Source organism: Callorhinus ursinus, unplaced genomic scaffold (assembly GCF_003265705.2).
Source record: "Callorhinus ursinus isolate GAN/ISIS: 27379988/994484 unplaced genomic scaffold, GSC_fseal_2.0 scaffold31, whole genome shotgun sequence".
NCBI classification, from domain to species: Eukaryota; Metazoa; Chordata; class Mammalia; order Carnivora; family Otariidae; genus Callorhinus; species Callorhinus ursinus.
The window spans coordinates 826239-848257 of NW_027397093.1; the positions used below are offsets into that span (position 1 = coordinate 826239).

At 38.4% G+C, this 22019-nt stretch overlaps 1 protein-coding gene across 2 annotated transcripts in view; it reads left to right on the forward strand.

Moving 5' to 3' along the window:
- Positions 1-22019, forward strand: part of WAPL (WAPL cohesin release factor) — an 89919-nt gene that overhangs the window by 39976 nt on the left and 27924 nt on the right. For both annotated transcript variants that reach the window (XM_025880538.2, XM_025880539.2), the window contains exon 5: positions 20872-20967. In XM_025880538.2, the coding sequence (XP_025736323.1) occupies positions 20872-20967 (96 nt within the window). The remainder of the gene's footprint in view (positions 1-20871; positions 20968-22019) is intronic.

Here is a 22019-nt window from a genome sequence, read left to right on the forward strand (position 1 = left end):
GTAGTACAGTCTAGGCCCCAGATCTCATTCAGATTTTACCAGTTACCTCAATAATGGTTTGATGGCATGACAAATACCTCCTCCCTCCCAAAGAGCCCATGATCGAGTCCAGAATCACATGTTGTGTTTAGTTGTGACAAGTCTCTACTGTCCTTTGATCTGGAACATCTCTGTCTTTCCTGGTCTTTCCATGGCTGTGACATCTTTGAAGAGTTAGGATCTACCGTTTTGTAGTTGTCCCTCAATATGTGTTGTGATTTAGATTATATGTGTTTGGTGGAAATACCACAGAAGAGATGCTGTGTTCTCATTGCATAATATCAGGTGCCACACAGTTGCCACTTTGTACCATTACTGTTGATGTTAACTGATCCCTTGGTGTCTGTCAGTTTCCTCAGCTCTTCTCATCAAAGTTTCACCCACAAGTTTCAACATTCATTCTTGCCCAAATCAGTTTTTTACTATGATGGTTGTTGAATGTTTTTTCCTGATTATATCATTCCTTCTACAGTTATTAGCAGTTGGCCTTCTACTTTAAGGTAGATCTTTTTCTCTAAGACTGTGTGTATTTATGTATTTATATATTGATTTCTTTATGTCAATATGAACATGGATTCCTGTTTGTTTGTTTCTGTTATTTAAATGATAATACTATCGTTCTTTCAATGCCCAGATTTTTAGGTTTGGCATTTGGATGTTTCTTCAGACTGCCTTTTGATGTGTCCAGTTCTTGGATTTCTTTACTTAATGACATACTGAAATGTTCAATACTCATCATATACCTTCTCAGCCCTGCAATCAACCTTTTATCTAAGGACCCCTGTTTTCTTTTAGTGGAAAATGGTATTTAGAAATAAAGGTCTGGGGGCGCTTGGGTGGCTCAGTCGTTAAGCGTCTGCCTTTGGCTCAGGTCATGATCCCAAGGTCCTGGGATCGAGCCCTGCATCGGGCTCCCTGCTCAGCCAGGAGCCTGCTTCTCCCTCTCCCGCTGCTTGTGTTCCCTCTCGAGTTGTCTCTCTGTGTCAAATAAATAAATAAAATCTTAAAAAAAAGAAAGAAAGGTCTGGTAGGGGTGCCTGGGTGGCTCAGTTGGTTAGGCATCCAGCTCTTTTTTTTTTTTTTTTTAGGCATTCGACTCTTAATCTTAGCTCAGGTCTTGATCCTAGGGTCCTGAGTTTGAGCCCACATTGGGCATAGAGATGACTTGAATAAATAAAACTTTAAAAAATTTAAAAACCAAGAAAGGAAGGTCTGATGACGAGGTATGGTCCTTTATTCTGCATTGTCATTGCTTCTAGGCCTCCTTTGAGTTCACAGAGCTAGGAAGCATGTAAATATATGCATCTGTCTCTCTCACACACACCCTTATTTTGTATCTATATTTAGAACCATGAATTCACACTGGTACCTCTAATTCAAGTTCAACACCATGTTTTATTCTAGCCTTTACACATTTTCACTTTGCTGACAACAAGAAATCTGGTTTCCATTATCCTCACCATATTTATGTAGTTTTTCAATCCTCATGTATATAACCAGTTTACTGACCACGCAAGCCATCTCCTCAGTTTTAGTGCAACTAGCCAAGAGGTCCTTCTTGCCTCTCCCAATCTCTCCATGTTAGAAGATACTAACTTTTTTAAGCATGCTGCTCTAATAATCTTCCCCAGCATGTAACCGGGGATACAGAAAAGGGTTGTTTGTAACAGGATTGGGGGTTGGCTAGGGGAACACATGTGGCAGAAAGATGAGAAGGGTGAAGAAAACTTCTGGTAAGAATGTAGCTGAGGGCACCTTGGATGGCTCAGTTGGTTAAGCATCCTGACTCTTGATTTTGGCTCCGGTTGTGATCTCAGGGTCATGAGATCGAGCTCCACGTTGGGCTCTACGCTCAGCCGGGAGTCTGCTTGTCCCTCTCCCTCTGCTGTTCCCCCTGCACTTTCTCTCTCACTCTCTCTCAAATAAATAAAATCTTTTTTTAAAAAAAATCTAATTGAAATGATTAGAAAAGTTGTAACTTGCTAGGGAGAAAATTGGAGTTTGAGGGATTAGGTTGGAACATCTGTATTTAAGTGCCTGCTTATATGGTTTTATTGGTCATTTGGCAATTTTGATGCCTTTTTCTTTCTTTTCTTCTTTTTTTTTAAATTTTGATGCCTTCTTAAAAAATGCCATCCTAGGGTGCTGGGTGGCTCAGTCGGTGTTAAGCATCTGCCTTCAGCTTGGGTCATGATCCCAGGGTCCTGGGATCGAGTCCCGCATCGGGCTCCCTGCTCCACAGAGCATCTGCTTCTCTGTCTGTCCCTCCTTCCACTTGTTCTCTCAATCTTTCTCTCTCTCTCAAATAAATAAAGTCTTTAAAAAAAAAAAAAAGTAAAAACTGCCATCCTACTTTTGATAGCTAGGTATGGTTTCCCTGCATTGTTATGTCATTGTCTTATGTGTGCTGATGGACTTAGATCAGTCTGTTTCTTTTGCCTTCCCTGCTTTTTGTTTGATTTCTAGCTTTCCATTTGGCTGCTGCCTTTCTGCTCTTTCTTAAGGTTTACCTGTGTAATCATCTTAACTAACCTTCAGTGCTTGGAGGGTTGTATTTAACCTGGGACTTTGGCCATCTTATTTTGCTGATTAAGACTGCTGCTAGGTCACTGATGATGCTAACCATATTTGTCAATCTCTGTTTCAATTCTAAAATACTTAAATCTTCATTTTTATCATTTTCCTGTAGTTTAGTGTTGGGCCCATCTGGCACTATCTTTTGTCTGACTCTCAAAAGAACATTCTGGACTTTATTTTTTTTCTTCCTTTCTGTCACTCATTATGACACTGGCTAGTGGGCTCCTGGGTAATCGAATTAAAATTTGATTATTAGTGTAAATGATGGTTATATATTAGTTGTATTTATTAAGATTACATAAAGTTGCAGTTTTAAAGTATAACTTTACAGTTTTATAAACTTTTTGTTTCATAAAATGAATTATATGGATTGTCAACTTAAAAACAGAATCTTACAATTGAAAAGATTTTAAAGGACAAGTAATCCCACCTCCTACCCAAGAGCAGATGTTCCTTCACAGTATCCCTCCCTAGCAGTTAACTCATTCTCATGAAGCAGCTTATTTTTTCATCAAATTGTTTTACCCACGATTACCTTTGTTCTGTGTCTGGGGATTCACTGACCATCCTGGGATCCAGTTATCAAGATGGCAGTGTGAAATTTACTATATCTCTTGGACTAGAAACCTGAGATAAAGATGGATACAAAGCCTTGAAAAAAAAAAAGAGGGAGAGACTAGCCATTGGTTTGCTATTGAGGGAAACTGCCCAAAGTGTACCAGTAAAAAGCCACAGCTACCCATTTATAGCTCCTCGTTTGCTGATCCAAAGAGTTGTTGAAGTTGAGCATGTTCTGGCTGACCCAGGGTTAGGAAGAGGCTTAGTTTTAGTTGGCTTTTCTTTGTGATTTTTTTTTTTTTTAAAGATTTTATTTATTTGTCAGAGAGCACAAGCGAGTGGGAGAGGGAGAAGCAGGCTCCTCGCTGAGTAAGGAGCCTGATGTGGGCGGAACTCAATCCCAAGACCCTGGGATCCTGACCTGAGCCTAAGGCAGACGCTTAACTGACTGAGCCATCCAGGCCATCCCTGTTTTTATGCAACATGTACTACTTGATTTTCACTGTGCTAGGTGCTGGGAATTAAAAAAAGAATGTGTCTTTAAAAGGCTGTCTGGTGAGGAAGAATGTTTTTCCCCCTATGGAAACTTTTGGGTAGTCTTAATATTTCTTCAAGTGTGTTTATTTCAAAGCAGAAGCATCTGTCATCTTTTGTTTTTTAAAGATTTTATTTGAGAAAGAGAGAACACAAGTTGGGGGAGAGGGAGAGGGACAAGCAGACTCCCGGCTGAGCACAGAGCCGGACGTAGGGCTCAGTCCCAGGACCCCGAGATCATAACATGAGCCGAGGTTAGGCACTCAACCAACTGAGCCATCCAGGAGCCCCTTGTCATCTTTTTATATAGATAGAATTTAACTGAAATAGTAAATCATATACCTAAATTGTTGCTATGAATAACGTAAAGACTTAGGAAAATGTGAATTATTTTCTTGATTAATTCTTAGAAGGTATTTTCTTATATATATATTTTTAAGATTTTTTTAAAAGGATTTTTTTTAAAGATTTATTTATTGGGGTTCCTGAGTGGCTCAGTCAGGTAAGCATCTGCCTTTGGCACAGGTCATGATCTCGAGGTCCTGGGATCCAGCCCCACGTTGGGCTCCCTGCTCAGCAAGGAGTCTGCTTCTCCCTCCCCCCATCCCCTGCTTGTACACGCTTGCTCTCTTTATCTCTCCCCCCCCACAAAATAGTAAATAAAATCTTTTTTAAAAAAGATGGATTGATTTATTAGAGGGTGTGTGCTTGCAAGCTGTAGAGAGGGGCAAAAGGAGAGGGAGAGAGAATCTCAAGCAGACTCCCTGCTGAGCACAGAGCCTGACACAGGGCTCCAGCTCACAACCCTGAGATCATGACCTGAGCAGAAATCAAGACTCCAGAAGCTTAACCCACTGAGCCACACAGGGGCCCCTGTTTTTCCATTTTGTAATACATTTTATTCAGAGTTGATCAGGATTCAGAAATCCAGAAAACTCACTAGACTTCTTTTCTACCTTTTTTTTAAAAATAATTTATTTATTTTAGAGAGTGAGCGTGCACGCACGCATGTGAGTGTAGGGCGGGGGTGGCGAGGAGAGGGAGAGAGAAAATCTTAAGCAGACTCCCCACTGAGCGTGGAGTCTGCTACAGGTCTCCATTCCACTACCCTGAGATCATGACATGAGCTGAAGAGTCAGATGCTTAACCAACTGAGCCCCCCAGGTGCCCCCAGACTTTGTTTTCTTGATACTCTGATGACTCCATGCTAATGATGACCACAAATTAACATAAAATGTATAATTTTTTGAGGATGGTGACCATGTTTGTTTTTTTTTTACCTTCACATTCTCAGTGTCTGAGATATAGAAGGAGTTCATAAATGTTTATTTTTGGGATTCTTGGAAGTATCTCTGAGCAAGGAATATTTAGTACTAAATATATATTTAATATTTAATGATTGGTAAGCCTGTCAAATTTAGAAAAATTTCAGCCAATATTCTTCAGATACTTAGGTCTGTCTCCCTTTTGGTATTCCAGTTACACTTGTCCTACCTCAGTCAACCAAAAGTCAACTGGTAAAACCTGTAGTCTCACAGAAACAGGCTTATTGACTTAAGTGCAGTAAAGCATACTGCACACCAGAGGAGTGATGGGGCATCTTACCAAAGAAAAGTTTTTGTAGGATTTTGGGGGGATAAGGGAGTTTGGGTGAAATTTAAGTGGAACAGTCTTTGAGAGGCTCAGAGCAAAGCGGTGTTAACTGTAAAGGGATCAGTATCAAGGTTTGGGCTGCAAAGTGGACCCAGGGGTCCAATTTACTTGAAACTATGAAGTTAAAGTAATTATGGGATGTTGTGTCAAGAAATTCTGTTTGAGGGGCGCCTGGGTGGCTCAGTCATTAAGCTTCTGCCTTCAGCTCAGGTCATGAACCCAGGGTCTTGGGATCGAGCCCCACGTAGGGCACCCCGCTCCGCGGGAGGCCTGCTTCTCCCTCTCCCACTCCCCCTGCTTGTCTTCTCTCTCTTGCTGTCTGTCTCTCTATCAAAAAATAAATAAAATCTTTAAAAAAAAAAAACTATTTGAAGCTTGTGTATCTCTTCAAAATAACTTAGATCCTCCAAGCAAGAATGGGGTAGTTTCATGTTTGTTTATTTTTTTTATGAATCAAAAATTTGTGGGTTTTTTTTTTTAGTTTTAATTCCCTTATAGCTAAAATAGAGCGTTACATTAGTGTCAGATGTACAGTACAGTGATTCAACAATTTTATACATTACTCAGTGCTTATTGAGATGATACTCTTAATCCCCCTTGCCTATTTCAAGCATTCCCCCACCACCTCTCCTCTGGTAGCCCTAAGTTCTCCATAGTCTTTTGTCTGTTTGTTTTGTTTTTTTCTGTTTCATATTGGATTGTATCTGTTATTACATTTTGAAGTTGTTTGGCAATGTGTAGTCAGCTGTTAATCCCAACCATTAAAATTTTCATCTCTGAAAGTTTAGGTCTGTTTTATTTCTTTATTGTCTGCTTAACATATTCAGTGTTTCCTCTACCTTAAATACGTGGAATATAGTTACAGTTATTTTAATGTTCTTGCCTGATAATTCTATCATCTGTATTGTTTCTGGGTCTCTTATTACGGGTCATATTTTCCTGCTTCTTTGTATGCCTATTTTGTATTGAATCCTAGACTTTTACTTTGTTGGGTTTTGGATATTTCCCTATAAGATTTGTTTTTGTTTTAAAGATTTTATTTATTTAGGAGAGAGAGAGCATGAGGGGGGGAGGATCAGAGGGAAAAGCAGACTTCCCCCTGGGCAGGGAGCCCAATGCAGGACTTGATCCCGGGACGCCAGGATCATGACCTGAGCCGAAGGCAGTTGCCCAACCAACTGAGCCACCAAGGCACCCTCCCTATAAGATTTGACTTATTCTGAGATGCATTGAAGTTATATTTGATCCTTACAAGGCTTTTAAATTTTAGGTGGGTGAGAGCCTTTAGGGTCACCTGATTCCCCTGAATTACGCGGTTTTCCACTGTGGCTAATGGGAACATAAACTTTTTGCAGCTCTGGGAAAGAACAGTCTAGGGATTGTTTCCTTGCTCTTCTGGGGGAAGTTCATTCCCTTGCCTCAGGTACTTTTTCACACAGTCACTCATCATTACTCACTACATATTTGATGGGGACTTTGTATATCCAAAGTACTTTGAGCAGCTTTCTCCTTTGTACTGTGCTCTACAAACTGGCCACCTTCGTCTTCCTGGTTCCATCTCAGTAAGAGAGACTGCTACTGGTTGAACTGTGAATTCTTCCTTCCTGTGTCATTGCCTGGAAACTCAGGCAATTACAGGACTTCATATTTTTGCCTTCTCAGGGGTCATTGAGCTGTGCTGTCTGATGCCCATTTTCTGAAAACTGTTTCATAGATTTTGTCCACAATTTGTTATTTTCAGATGGAAAAGTGAAATTGGTCCCTGTTACAACATTGTATCCAGAAATGGAAACCCTGGATTCATATATGTGTTAGGATAATCATTATGTTCTGTACCCTTTCTTCTTCTTAATATAAGGATTGCCTCTGAAACTAATGATCCATTCTTGTTTCTGTCTCTTGTTTTCTTGCCTTACTTTTAACTTGACTTGATCTGGAATTTCCTATTAAATTGAAGTACAATTGTATCTATTTATCCTTAGTTAGGATTTCTATGTTGCCCATATAAAAAACATTTGAGAAAGTGTACAGATAGAAATTTGGTAGAACCAGGTTGAAAATAAATGAGGAAACTATGTTAAGAAACAGTAAGGAATAGAGCCAGGAGCCCGATGTGGAGCTCGATCCCGGGACCCTGGGGTCATGACCTGAGCCAAAGGCAGTTTCTTAACCAACTGAGCCACCCAGGCGCCCTGGTTTCTTACTTTCTCTAATCTTGTCTGCATTTGATATAGTTGCTTCGTGGAAATTAAAATATTAACTGATGGAATGATAAAAGATTTCTACCTTTTCTATTTTATAAGTTTTCTAAAAGAACTTAAATTTTCATTTTTATTATTTTTTAAAGACTTTATTTATTTGAGAGAGAGTGTGAGAGAAAGGATGAGATGGGTAGGGTCAGAGGGAGAAGCGGCCTCCCAGCTGAGCAGAGCCGGACTCGGGGCTCGATCCCACGACTCAGGGATCATGACCTGAGCCGAAGGCAGACGCCCAACCAACTGAGCCACCCAGGCTCTCCAAGAACTTAAATTTTTAAAGATAGTTTTTATTTGGAAATACTTTCAAAATTACAGAAGAGTTGCAAAAATAAAATAGTACAAGGAACACTCCTTATCCTGATTATCTTTTTTCATTTATTAGTTGCTCTTCATGTGTGTATACCCATATACATGCATGCTTGATTTTTTTTTCTGAATATTTAAAGGTAAGTTACGTATATCATAGCCTTTTACTCTTAAATACAGTGTGTATTTCCTAGTCAATTACAGGTTCCCATCTGTGGTAATCAAACTGCAGTAAATTTTACATTGTTCCAATATTTTTATGTAATCTGTTGTTTCAGTTTTGTCACTTGACACAGTAATGTCCTTTGTAGCATTTTCTCCTCTTCTGGTACAGGGTCCAGTCTAGGGTGAGGTATTTTATTTAGCTGTTGTATCTCTTTAGTCTCCTCTACCTGGAATATTTCCATAATTCTTGTCTTTTATAACACTGACATCCCCTTACCCTTTAAAAAAAGCACTCATTTTGGTTTATTCTCAAGTTTCTCTTGATTGTATTCAGGTTACTCATTCTAGGGCAGATACTGCGTGAGTGATGATGTATTCTTCTCAGTGTATCACATCTGGAGGATGTTCATTATGATCATCCAGTCAAGGGCTTGTCTATTCTTCTACAGTGTAATAACTGTTTTTTCCTTGCAACTAAAAAGCAGTCTTTGAAGAGATACTTTAAAACTATTCAAATACCCTATTTTTCATTGCACTATACTCTTAGATTTAGTATACATGATGATTCTTTCATGATCCAGTGTTTACTGTGCTGGTTGCAAAATAATCATTTTCCATCTCTCCTACTCCCTCCACATTCACCAGTTAGTTCTCAACACTGCTGTACGCATGAGCCCACCCTTTTCCCCATTTTTAATTTTCCTTTTATCAGTATGGACTGATGAATCTTTTTTTTTTTTTAAGATTTTATTTATTTGAGAGACAAAGAGAGAGCACAAGCAGGGGGAGTGAGAGAGGGAGAACCAGGCTTCCCGCTGAGCAGTGAACTTGACGCCCAGGGCTCGATTCCAGGACCCTGGGATTGTGACCTGAGCCAAAGGCAGACGCTTAACGACTGAGCTACCCAGGCGCCCCTCTCTCTCTTTTAAAGATTTTATTTATTTATTGGAGAGAGAGCATGCACAAGTGGGGAGAGGGGCAGAGTGAGGAGAGAATCTCAAACAGACTCTGCCCTGAGCGTGGAGCCCAATGTAGGGCTCTATCCCACAACCCCGAGATCATGACCTGAGCCAAAATCAAGAGTCAGATGCTTAACTGACTAAGCCACTTAGGTGTCCCTCTCACTCTTTTTTAGTGGTTCATATTCATTACTTATTTTGGAGCTAATTTGTCCTGATTTGGCCTCTTAATGCTGGCTCTCTTGTACCTGACATGCCACCTTCTGTGAGCACTTCCTTATTTCTGGCAGAACACAGTGTTCCAGGTTCATCTTGTACCTGTGCTCTAGCCCTGGAATTGGGCCCATTCTCTGATGAGTCCCCATTCTCTGTGGGGTGTGGTATTTAGAGACCAGGATCTGGGTACTAGATGTGCTAATTGCTTCTTGACCCTTTTAGCAGATAGCAGTGGGAAACATGCATGTATATGCATATGAATTACATACACGTATAGGTTTCTGCGTATGCACATACCTGTTCTAGAAGTCATGAGTCACACTCTCTAATGCTAAACTATCTCTGCAGGGTTCTTTCTTGCCTTATCTCTTGACTTTAGCAACATCAACACATATACTCAAACCTATAATATACCTAAAATAGAGAATTATAATAAATCTAATGTGTTCAGGATTTTGTTTAATTTTTTTTTGTTTTTGCAATCCTGCACTTGCTCCACCCTATGCTGCTACCCGCTGAGGGTATCAGGTGAAATACTGTGTTCGTAAGTTGCTTAGATTGGTTCTGTCTGCCTGCCTCTTTGTCCTTCTGACTTGTCTTCAGTGTTTGCTGTTCATTTGAATTACGAAGAGGTTTATTTGTTCTGGCTTGCTTTCAGTTTTAGGTTTTTTTTCCCCTTCATTCTTACTGATTTGTTTTTTGCATATTTACAACATTAATATGCTTCCAAAAGTCACAAATATACATAAAGTTCAGTGAAGAGTCACTTCATTGAGATATGTTCTAGCCTATCACCCACCCCTTGTAGGGAACCAACTTTACTCTTTTCTGCTTTATCCTGCCTGTTTTTCCTTTTTATTTTATGTATGTATGTATGTGTGGGGTTTTTTTAAAAGATTTTATTTATTCACTTGTCAGAGAGAGTGTGAGCACAAGCAGGTGGAGCGGCAGACGCTCCCTGCAAGGAGCCCGATGTGGGACTTGATCCCAGGGCCCTGGGATCATGACCTGAGCCGAAGGCAGACACTTAACCGACTTGGGCCACTCAGGCATCCCTGTATGTACGTATATTTTAATAGTAGGCTCCATACCCGTTGTGGGGTTTGAACTCACAACCCTGAGATCAAGAGTTGCATGCTCTATTGACTGAGCCAGCCAGGTGCCCCTATTTCCTTTTTAAAAATAAGCACAGATTTTCTTCTTTTTGTTCCTTCTTACATAAAAGGTAGCATCTGTATGCTTTTTTGTATTTGGTTTTTTTCATTTAGTAATAATCCTTGGAAATCACTCTGTGGGCTTATCCTCATAATTTTTTTTTAAGTTGGGTTTAGATTGTATTTTTTCCTTAGTTTCTTTCTTCCTCCATTCTCTTACATGTTGTGTACATCCCTTAAATTGTAGTTACATATGTGTAGGTTATATAAACAAATACAGTGTTGGGAAAATTTTGTATATTCACATCTCTATAATTATTTGGTCCTAATTTCAGTTGCAGATTATTCACATGTTTTTGTCTTAGGATTTGGATTAGCTACTATAAAGGAAATTCCAAGTAAGTTTCTAAATAGGTAGCCTCTTTTTCTCGGGCTTACCAGTCCTTGTCTGTTTATCTCTGGACTGATTTCAAGTTGCTATGTTGTCAGAGTCCAGCTTCCTCTGTGGTAGTGTTCTGTCATGTCTACACTATTAAAGAGTATAGAAGGAATGGGAAGATGAGAAGGCCCTAGAAGGCCAGGACCCACAAGGTGTATTGTGCTTCTCTTCTCACATCATTGACTAGGACTTAGTCATGTGTCCAGCTACGTATTCTCAAAAGAAAAAGAAGGGGAAAATGAATAGTCTCTAGCCACGGGTATCAAGATATTTACAGCTTTTCTTTTCAACTGGTCCATTTTATACTTAATGGCATTTTTAGTTGTAAAACCTGATGCCTATTTTAGCTGATGTTTTCATTGTGGTTCATTCTTGTATTTTATTTTATTTATTTATTTATTTATTTATTTATTTTTTAATGTATTATTTTTTTAGGGGTACAGGTCTGTTACTTATTTTTTTTACTATGTTCAGTTAGCCATCATTAGTTTTTGATGTAGTGTTCAATGAGTCATTAGTTCCATATATATTCTAGTATTTTTCATAGTTGAATTGTAGGCTGAGTTGTATTAGTTTTCATAAAGTGCCAAGTATTGAATTTATACTTTATCATCTGACTGTTTTACATTTTATACTCAAATTATGTTATTTCAAATTCTGATGTGGCAATGACCTGCTTCTGTAAAATTGTTGCTACCAGTTATACTTTTGAAGTTACACTCACAAACAGCTGAATGGTAGTATGCATTGTTCTTCATGTAGGTAGGAGTTAACAATTTTTTCATAAAAATAGCAGACCATATCTTTAAAAGGTTTTTTGTGGAGTTTAATTAAAGCAGGCAGAAAAGATTTTCAGCTCTTTCTTTCTTGTACCTGTAGATTACATTCTCTGTGTAGTGCTCTGTATTAACCTATTCTGTATTAACCTATTCTAAATGTCTTGTTCTTAGCAGTAAATTCTTGATTTTAGTTTAGGGATGTCTGCATTTTCCCCTTAAATAATTTAATAATTTGAATATTTAACAAATTATGAAAATTTATTTAAGGGTTTTTTTTGTCATAGGGTGGGACAATTTGAGATTATATAGATAATTAAAAGAAAGTTCTAAAGAGCCAAAAGTTATCATCTTGGTAAAACTTTTTCCCTCAAACTCCCTCGACTTCTACTACCCATCTTTTTAAAAACTCTTTGTAACTTTTTTTTAAGTCAATAAATTTTTAAGGAATTTTACATGTGATTCCTTCTGCTAATCACCATAGTTCCTTCAAAGTTAGAATCATAATCTTCAGAATAGCCCTTTTAAAAACTTTAGTTCAATCCAGTTATCACTGTCAGTCCACAGTTCTTTTGGTTGGCCTTCTTTGATCTCTACTTGAATATGGACATACTTCAAAAATTTTCCACCTGTAATCTTTGGGAACCAATTTCTTTAGGGCCCTAGATATCAAATTGTACAAGTACACTGATTGCTATTTGGCAAGTGATGTTACAGGTCTCATTGTCATCACTGCAGTAACCTGTGTCTCAGTGTAGCCACATTAACAATTTCTTTAAGAACTCATTTAGTTGTAGAACATACTGATTGAATTACTGGTAAGAGTGCTATTCTGCTCTCATACCCTTGTGTGGGTAAGGCTAGATGAATTCTAATCAGCTTACTATATTTATCCTCATTTAGTACATAGTCTTCTTTAAAACTCAGAAATAAATTTGGTACTGTTAAAAAAATTCATATGGCTTAAAAGCAGTTATTCCAATTTTTTCCCCCTTTCAGGAGCCAGCTCAATGAAAGATAGCATAATATTGTCATTTCTTCTTAGCTTTTGGTGAAGGAATTCTTCTTTCCTCTGTTTTATAATTGTAATTCAGTAAGCCAGTCTGTTAAGCATGGCCTTGGCATTAAAATTGTAAAAACCCAATTTTTATTCATTGTTCTTATAGAAACTGGGTTCTCTTTCATGGATAAATGCTCCATACATCTGTTACTGGCATGTAATAGAGTGCTGTACTTGGGGTTTTTCTTATTTGTCATGCCCCTGGAGAATTGAATAGAAGAGAATAATAGGTTTAAGATTACTAGGACTGAAATGTGCTAAAATAATTCCAAATCTTTAGAATGTTGTTATAAGGGGCTTTCTTACTTATTTTATTCTAAATACTCTTCTCATTAGATTATATTAGAGCATACAGAATACACAAATATTTGAGCACTGAGAAAAATTAAGGAATTTGGTTAATGTGACACGTCTCCTTTTTAAACCAGAATAAAATTAACAAGATTAAAGGTAAGCCTAGTGTAATGGTGCAGTCAGAATGACCTGGTAAAAACTTAGCTAGGTTGCTGAATGATAAGGATGATTTTCATCTTCCATGAAAAGTTGATTACTAGATGGTGTATTTGCAGATACTGTACACAGTCACTTTCGCTAAGTGACCTTAGCATGTGACACAGTATTTTTATATAGTCTTCATACACAATTCACTTAGATGTTTATGGAATTTGGAATGATGTTTATAAAGAGCTCAAGAGTCAGTCACTGTCATTCTTCTTACCAGCTCCGCCCCTTGTGTACTGCACACCGCATCCAGATGTTATTTTTCATTTTCATTTTTATTATTTATTTACTTTTAAAGATTTTATTTATTTATTTGACAGAGCGAGACACAGCGAGAGAGGGAACATAAGCAGGGGGAGTGGGAGAGGGAGAAGCAGGCTCTCCGTGTGGAGCAGGGAGCCCGATGCGGGGCTTGATCCCGGGACCCTGAGACCATGACCTGAGCCGAAGGCAGATGCTTAACGACTGAGCCACCCGGGCGCCCCTTTCTAAATGATTTTTTTTTTTAAGATTTTTATTTATTTATTCATGAGAGACAGAGAGAGAGAGAGAGAGAGAGAGAGAGAAGCAGAGGGAGAAGCAGGCTCCCCGCTGAGCAGGGAGCCCAATGCGGGACTCGATCCCAGGATCCTGGGATCATGACCTGAGCCAAAGGCAGACGCTTAACCATCTGAGCCACCCAGGCGCCCTCTGAATGATTTTTAAAACATTTTATTTATTTATTTGAGAAATAGCGTGAGCACAAGCTGGGTGGGGGGGGCAGAGGGAGAAGCAGACTCCTTCTTGAGCAGGGAGCCGGATGGGGGCCTTGATCCCAGGACCCCGAGATCATGACCTGAGCCAAAGTCAGACGTTTAACCCACTGAGCCGGGTGCCCGTTTTTTTTTTTGTTTTTTTTTTTAAATAATCTGCACCCAGTGGGGGGCTTGAACTTAAGAGTCCTGAGATCAAGAGTCACATGCTTTACTGACAGAGCCAGCCAAGTGCCCCTATCAATTCATCTTTTGATAGTTAGGTTTGTTTCCATCTCTTGGCTATTGTGAATAATGCTGCAGTGACCATGAGCGTGCAAATATTTCTTCAGGATCCTGATTTCTTTTTTCTTTCTTTTTTTTTTTTTTACACAACACACATTTCCTTTATTCATTAATAAATCTGACTCTGGCTCAGCTTCCGCCTCCTCCATCTCTCTCTTCTCTCCAACCTCCTTGAGCTGGCTGAGATCACCCCAAATATACTTTAGTTCACATTCCTGAATGAAAGCAATCTAAATATAAGTGAACTGGAACAGGGGTTCCTAGGTGGCTCTGTTGGTTACAGCTCAGGTCAGTATCTCAGGGTCCTGGGTTTGATCACCGCATCAGGTTCTTCACTCAGCTGGGAGGCCGCTTCAGGATTCTTTCTCTTGCCACTCCGTCTACTCGATCTCTCTCTCTCTCTCTCTAACATACACAAATCTGGATGAAAGGCTACAGTCTCCTTTCTCTTCACGTCCCAGAGCTGCTTCTCTTGCTCCAAAAACATCATCAGGTCTGGCTTTGACAGAACGAGACCCAGGAAGAGGAGGTGTCCGTAGTTCTCTAACATCACATCCCTGTACAGTTGCCGCTGAGTGTGGTTCAGGCATCTCCACTCCTCCTGAGAGAACTCTATGGCCACATCCGTGAATGTCAGCAGTGCCTGAGAATTGGTCATTTCTTCTTTCACCTCAACCTCTAGATTTCTTTCTCACAAGATGTTTGTGGAGAAATCACAGCCGCATCAGGAGAAAAATCCCCTTAAAACCGCCTAAAGAGCTTCCTCACCTGAAACTCCTGATTTCTTTTTTTTTTTGATGAATACCCAGAAGTAGAATTGCTGGGTCATAGAATAGTTCTTTTTTGAGGAACCTCTGTACTGTTTTCCATAGTGGGTGCACCATTTGAATTCCCACCAGCAGTGTAACATGAGTTCCACTTTTTCTGTATCCTTTCCAACTCTTGTTATTTTCTGGTCATTTTTTTGATAATGGTCATTCTAATGGGTGTGAAGTGATACTTCATTATGATTTTGACTTACGTTTCCCTTTTTTTTTGGTGTGTGTGATATTTTATTTATTTGACAGCACAAGCAGGGGGAACAGTAGGCAGAGGGAGAAGCAGGCTCCCTGTTGAGCAGAGAGCCCGATGTGGGGCTCGATCCCAGGAACCTGGGATCATGACCTGAACCGAAGGCAGACACTTAACCTACTGAGCCATCCAGGCACCCCATCACTTTTTTTGTTTGTTTTTTAAGATTTTTATTTATTCATTTGAGAGAGAGAGAGAGAGAGCACGCACAAGCAGGGGGTAGAGTCAGAGGAAGAGGGAGAAGCAGACTTTCTGCTGAATAGGGCACCGGACGTGGAGCTGATCCCAGGACCCGGGGATCACGACCTGCACTGGAAGACATTTAACCTGCTGACCCACCTAGGGGCCCCTTGACTTACATTTCACTTACGATTACTGATGTCAGGCACCTTTTCATATACCTGTGACTCTTTGTATGTCTTCTTTGGAGACATTTCTATTCAAGTCCTTTGCCTATTTCTTAATCATTTTTTGTTTTGCTATTGAATTGTAGGTGTTCCTTACATACTTTGGGTAGTGACCCCTTATTAAATACACGGCTTGCAAATATTTCTCCCATTTGTAGTTTGCCTTTTTACTCTTTCCTCTGCTGTGCAGAAGGAAACTTTTTAGTTTGATGTTCTACTTGTCTATGTATGCATTTATTGCTTGTGCTTTTGGTGTCATATGCAAGAAGTCATTTCTAAGACTACTGTTAATGTAACTTTTCTCCCATGGTTTCTTCAAGATGTTTTACATGTTCAGGTCTTATGTTTAAATCATTAATCCATTTTGAGTTGATTTTTGTGTATGGTGTAAGATAATGGTCCAGTTTCATTCTTTTGCATGTGATACGTGGTTTTCCCAGCACCATGTGTTGAAGAAACTATCCCCATTTTGTAGTTTTGGCACCCTTGGTGAAGATCATTTGACCATATATATGTGGATTTATTTCTGGGCTCTCTGTTTTGTTCCATTGGTCTCTATATCTGTTTATGCCGCAGTTCCCTACTGTTTTGATTACTGTTGCTTTATAATGTGTTTTGAAACCAGGAAGTGTGAGGCCTCTAGTTTTTTTGTATTTTTGTGAAGATTGTCTTGGCAATTAATGTCTTTTGTGATTCCATATGAATTTTAGGTTCATTTTTTCTTTTTCTGTAAAGAATACGATTGGGATTTGGATAGGAATTGCACTGAACCTGTAAATCCTGTTGGGAAATATGGCTATTTTAACAGTATTAAGTCTTTTTTTTTTTTTTTAAGATTTTATTTATTTATTCATGAGGGACAGAGAGAGAAAGAGAGAGAGGCAGGCTCCCCGCTGAGCAGGGAGCCCGATGCGGGACTCGATCCCAGGACCCTGGGATCATGACCTGAGCTGAAGGCAAACGCTTAACCATTTGAGCCACCCAGGCGCCCTAACAGTATTAAGTCTTATAATCCATGAACACAAGATGTCTTTCCATTTATTTGTGTCTTCTTTAATTTTTTTTAGCGGTGTTTTGTACCTGTCAGTGTACAGTCTTTTGCTTCCTTAGTTTATTCTTAAGGTTTCTTTTTTGTTTTGTTTTTGATGCTATTGTAAATGGGATTTTCTTCATTTTCTTTTTGGATTGTTCTTTGTTGTATAGAAATGCAATTGATTTTTGTATGTTGATTTTTGTATCATACAACTTTAGTGAATATATTTATTGGGGTTTTTTTGGTGGAATCTTTTGAGTTTTCTATGTACACGATCATGTCATCTGTGAACTGATAAAATTTTAACTTCTTTTCCGTTTTGGATACCTTCTATTTCTTATTCTTGCTTAATTGCTTTTGTTGGTATGTCTAGTACTATGTTAAATAGAAGTTGAGAGAGCGACCATCATTGCCTTATTACTGATCTTAAAGGAAAAGCTTTCAGTTTTTCACTGTTGAGGATGATAATTAGTGTGTGACCTTTATTATGTTTAGGTAATTTCCTTGTATTCCTAGTTTGTTGAGTATTTTTATTATGAAAGGGTGTTGAATTTTGTCACATGCTTTTTTTGCACCAGTTGTCGTGATGGACGGAATTTTATCCAGTCTGTTAATGTGATGTATCACACTGGTTGGTTTTCATATTGAATTATCGTTGCATCCCAGTGATAAATCCCACTTGGTCATGGTGTATAATCCTTTCAGTGTGCTATTGAATTCAGTTTTCTAGTATTTTCTTGAGGATTTTTCCGTCTGTAGTCATCAGTGATGATACTTTGTTCAAAGACTTTTGAGATGAGTTAGAACAATGTATCCTAGTCTGATTTTTATAATAATAATACTTGCTAATAGCGTGTTTTCATGTCAGTTATTTCATTTGTTTATTGCAGTCCTCTGTTAGGTAGACTACATACTCCAGTTTTCTTATGAAGATGCTAGACTCAGAATTACACATCATTACATAACTATTATTAGTAGTATTACCCATAATAATTAATACTTGTAGAGCACATACTCTTTCAGGCAATCTTCTGTTTTACATATATTTATTTAATCCTCACAACAACCCTTTGCAGTAGGTACTATTATTAATCTCATTTTACAGATGAGTAAAATGTTGAGTAGCAAGTAGTAGAGCTCACTTTTATCTGGATTTTAATACAGACCATCTGGTTTCTAAGTCTGCTTTTTTTTTTTTTAAGATTATTTATTTATTTATTAGAGACAGAATGAGAGAGAGAGAGCACATGAGAGGGGGGAGGGTCAGAGGGAGAAGCAGACTCTCTGCCGAGCAGGGAGCCTGATGCGGGACTCGACCCAGGGACTCCTGGATCATGACCTGAGCCGAAGGCAGTCGCATAACCAACTGAGCCACCATTTAATTTAGACCCTTGACTTGCTCTGCTATTTTGTTACCCGTGGAATAAGATAACATTATTATCCAGAAGATTATTACTGGACATCAATTTTGTGTGTGTGTGTTCCCCCCATCAGTGCTTTTTTATTTTTTTATTCATTTTTTAAAAAGATTTTCATTTGAGAGAGATAATGAGTGGGGAAGAGGGAGGGAGAGAGAGAGGGAGAAGCAGACTCCCCGCTGAGCAGGGAGCCTTACCAGGGACTCATTCCCAGGACCCTGGGATCATGACCTGAGCCGAAGGCAGATGCTTAACTGACTGAGCCACCCAGGCACCCTGTATCAATGCTTTCTAAAAATAAATAAAGCACTTGAGCTTTGAGACACCTTTCCAGATGTCCTTGATCTTCTGGGCTGATGAATGTGCTTTGGGTATTAGAAGTTGCTTAAATGAGATATCTAACAGCTAGCAGGCATATGGATTATATAGCTGATGTTAGAGAAAAACAGAAAGGAATAGGGAGCTAGGTTTTAAAATTTATGTTGATTCTGCTTTATGTGGTTGTGCCTTAAGAGGCCTGATCAAGTCATTTCCTGGGTGTATAAATTGCTTTAGATTACCAGTGTCTCCTCACTTTATGCAAACCTGGTATATAAGAATAATGGGTTTATATATGTAATACAGGTGAGAGACTTTATGCTTCTACTTTCACAGTAGGATTCCTTTTAGTATTAAGATTTTTCTAACACATTTACTATGCAAATCCATTTAAACTTTGTCTTTTCTTAAACCAGTTCTTTTGGAGCTTAGACTGTGTTCTTGATGTCACAACATGGTTATTTTAAAGATAGTACTTGAAAAAAGATAACTTTGTTTAATTCCAGTTATGTTAGTTCACTGCAGCTAGTAAGGGAAGATGATTACTTCCTTGATGTGTGGACTTTTGGCCTATCTTGAAGTATGTTTCCCCATTTGTACTCTTAATCTTACTTTTTGCATGTAGTACTGAAAGTGTGAAGTTTATTATAGTCTTATAAACAGAAAATCTCTAAGGAGATCAAACCATTTATATGAAGCTTAAAGGACAAAAGTTAACATGACTTTTGTAAAGGATGGAAAATGTTCTCAGTCTCAATCTCCTTTTGAAAGTGAGGGTTTGGGGGCGCCTGGGTGGCTCAGTTGGTTAAGTAGCTGCCTTCGGCTCAGGTCATGATCCTGAGGTCCTGGGATCGAGCCCCACGTCCAGCTCCCTGCTTGGCGGAGAGCCTGCTTCTCCCTCTCGACTTTGCCTGCCACTCTGCCTACTTGTGCGCTCTCTCTCTGTCTAATAAATAAATAAAATCTTAAAAAAAAAGAGGGTTTTTGGGGGTGCCTGGGTGGCTCAGTTGGTTAAGCAACTGCCTTCAGCTGAGGTCATGATCCTGGGGTCCTGGGATCAAGTCCCTCTGCCTCTGCCTACTTCTCCCTCTGCCTCTGCCTGCCACTCCCCCTGCTTGTGCTCTCTCTCTGTCAAATTAAAAAGAAAAAGAAAATCTTTAAAAAAAGAAAGTGAGGGTTTTTGTGCTTTTTATACAGATTTTTTTTTTAAGGTTTTATTTATTTATTTGACAGACACAGCCAGAGAGGGAACACAAGTAGGGGGAGTGGGAGAGGGAGAAGCAGGCTTCCCGCGGAGCAGGGAGCCCGATGTGGGGCTCGATCCCAAGACCCTGGGATTATGACCTGAGCTGAAGGCAGACATTTAACGACTGAGCCACCCAGGCACCCCCTTTTTATACAGATTTAATTTTTTGGATTTGATTATAGGGGCTTATGGGTCTTTATTCTCAATTCTGAAATTCAGAGTGTTAAAACTAAAAATTATTTTTTTAAGTCATCTCTCCATACATCTTTTAATATTTTTAAAAATATTTTTATTTATTTATTAGAACAAGCTGGGAGGGAGAGGGAGAAGCTGAGGGAGAGGGAGATCAGGGAGCCCAACGTGGGACTCCATCTCAGGACTCTGGGATCATGACCTGAGCTGAAGGCAGACACTTAACCGACTGAGCAACCCAGGCGCCCAAAATTGAAAATTATTTTCATTACATTTATATTAAGTTGATTTGTCAGCACACTGACCTGAGGTGGAGCAGTTTACATCTTTATCCCAGTTCATGTGAATATGAATACATTTTGCTGCAGAAATCATATATGTTAGTACATAGTACTGCTTTAGATTCCCCTGTGTTGTGTAATATATGGTATATATTCCGTAACTACTTTTTAAAAAACTTTGAAAATTTCTTAGTAATGGTAGTCATCTGGCCCCAGCAGTTTCACTTAAAAATAAATATACATGGCCCTTTATTGCTTTTCATAAACTGCCTTTTTTCCATTGTTGGAAGAATATGCAGCATGAATGAGCAGTATGAGGAATAAAGTATATGTTGAATTAACTATATTGATTACTAAGTTAGTACAGATTGGTAATAGTTAATAAATAGTAATACAAATTACTAAGTTAGTACAGATTGGTAATACCAATAAACATATTGGTAATAGTCCTGGTAACAGAGGACTAATTTTTGATTTTGTGGCAGAATACCACAGTGACTCCATAGGCATGGGAGCACAGTGGGAATATAAGCCAGGTATTGTCTCTCCTGCTCTGTCTAGGATACATCTTTATGTATTTAAGTTATTCTTTGTGATTTTTATTTTATTAAATGAGACAATTTTATAAGGATGGAAAATAAGGAAACAGTTGATCTTTTTCTCATTTCTTTAGTCTCCTACAAAAGCTGTATATAATGCCAGACATTGGAACCATCCAGACTCAGAAGAGCTACCTGGACCACCAGTAGTAAAACCTCAGAGTGCCACAGTAAGTGAACTGTACTTTTTAATTTCATTTTTGTTTAAGCCTTTGCTATCTTTATTCAGAATTTGAAAATCTTTGACTTCTAACAGTTTATTTTGGTCTTCCTCACTAAAATGAAAGGCTTCAGTTTAATTCATTGGAAAAGTGAGAATTGTGGACAGGATTATCGAAATTCTGGTGCTACTAGTTTATGGATAAAAGCCTTAAAAAATATTGGATCACTTTTTACTCCTGACCCACATCTTAATGGAATTATTGTACTTAGTGTTTTAAGGGTAAATTATTTCATATTTGAAGTTTGTATTAGCTATTAAGAGCTATATTATAAATTATATCCTACATAGATCTTAGAGTAGCTTTGAGTGGTTAATTTGAAATTAATTTGAATAATTAATTTCAGAGAACTTTTTCCTGCATTCCAGTAATAGCTTTCAATTCAAAACACATTTGAAAAAGATTCTTATCAAACTATTTTCTTCAGAATAACTGGAAGGACCATAGATTAATACTTCTAAGTTAATGGTAACACCTCAGTCATCTGGAGCTGTCAAGGAATGAATTCTTTATAACAACAAAAAAATTAGGGATAGAGATCTTTCTAAAATATTTTAGTAATGTACAATTCCCTGTGTTCTTGAGTTGAATATATTAAACTCCATTTACTAGTATAAGATCATCATTGTGTGTATTAGTAATTATATACCAGACTTTTATTATGGCTATTTATTTATACCCTAAATTGCAGATTCTTTACTTTAAAAGTTCTCTTGTCTATCTGGTTTTCTTGTCCTGTTCCTAGCTTTTTATCAATGCTATTTATGTGTGTAATTGTGGTTCTTTATTCCTTCTAATGGTCTTGGAGACAAATAACAAATTGTGTGTGAAATGTGAGGTTAAAAAATACCAGAAGGAATTCCTGAGTGGTTCTTTTATGAGTCTTACCTAGTAGTGCATAGAATTTTAAAGTAGCCCTTTCAGAGGCCTCTTCCCATCTTTTTTTTTTTTTTTAAGCCAAATTTGCTAGGTAGATGAGCTGTTACTATTTTTATATATTT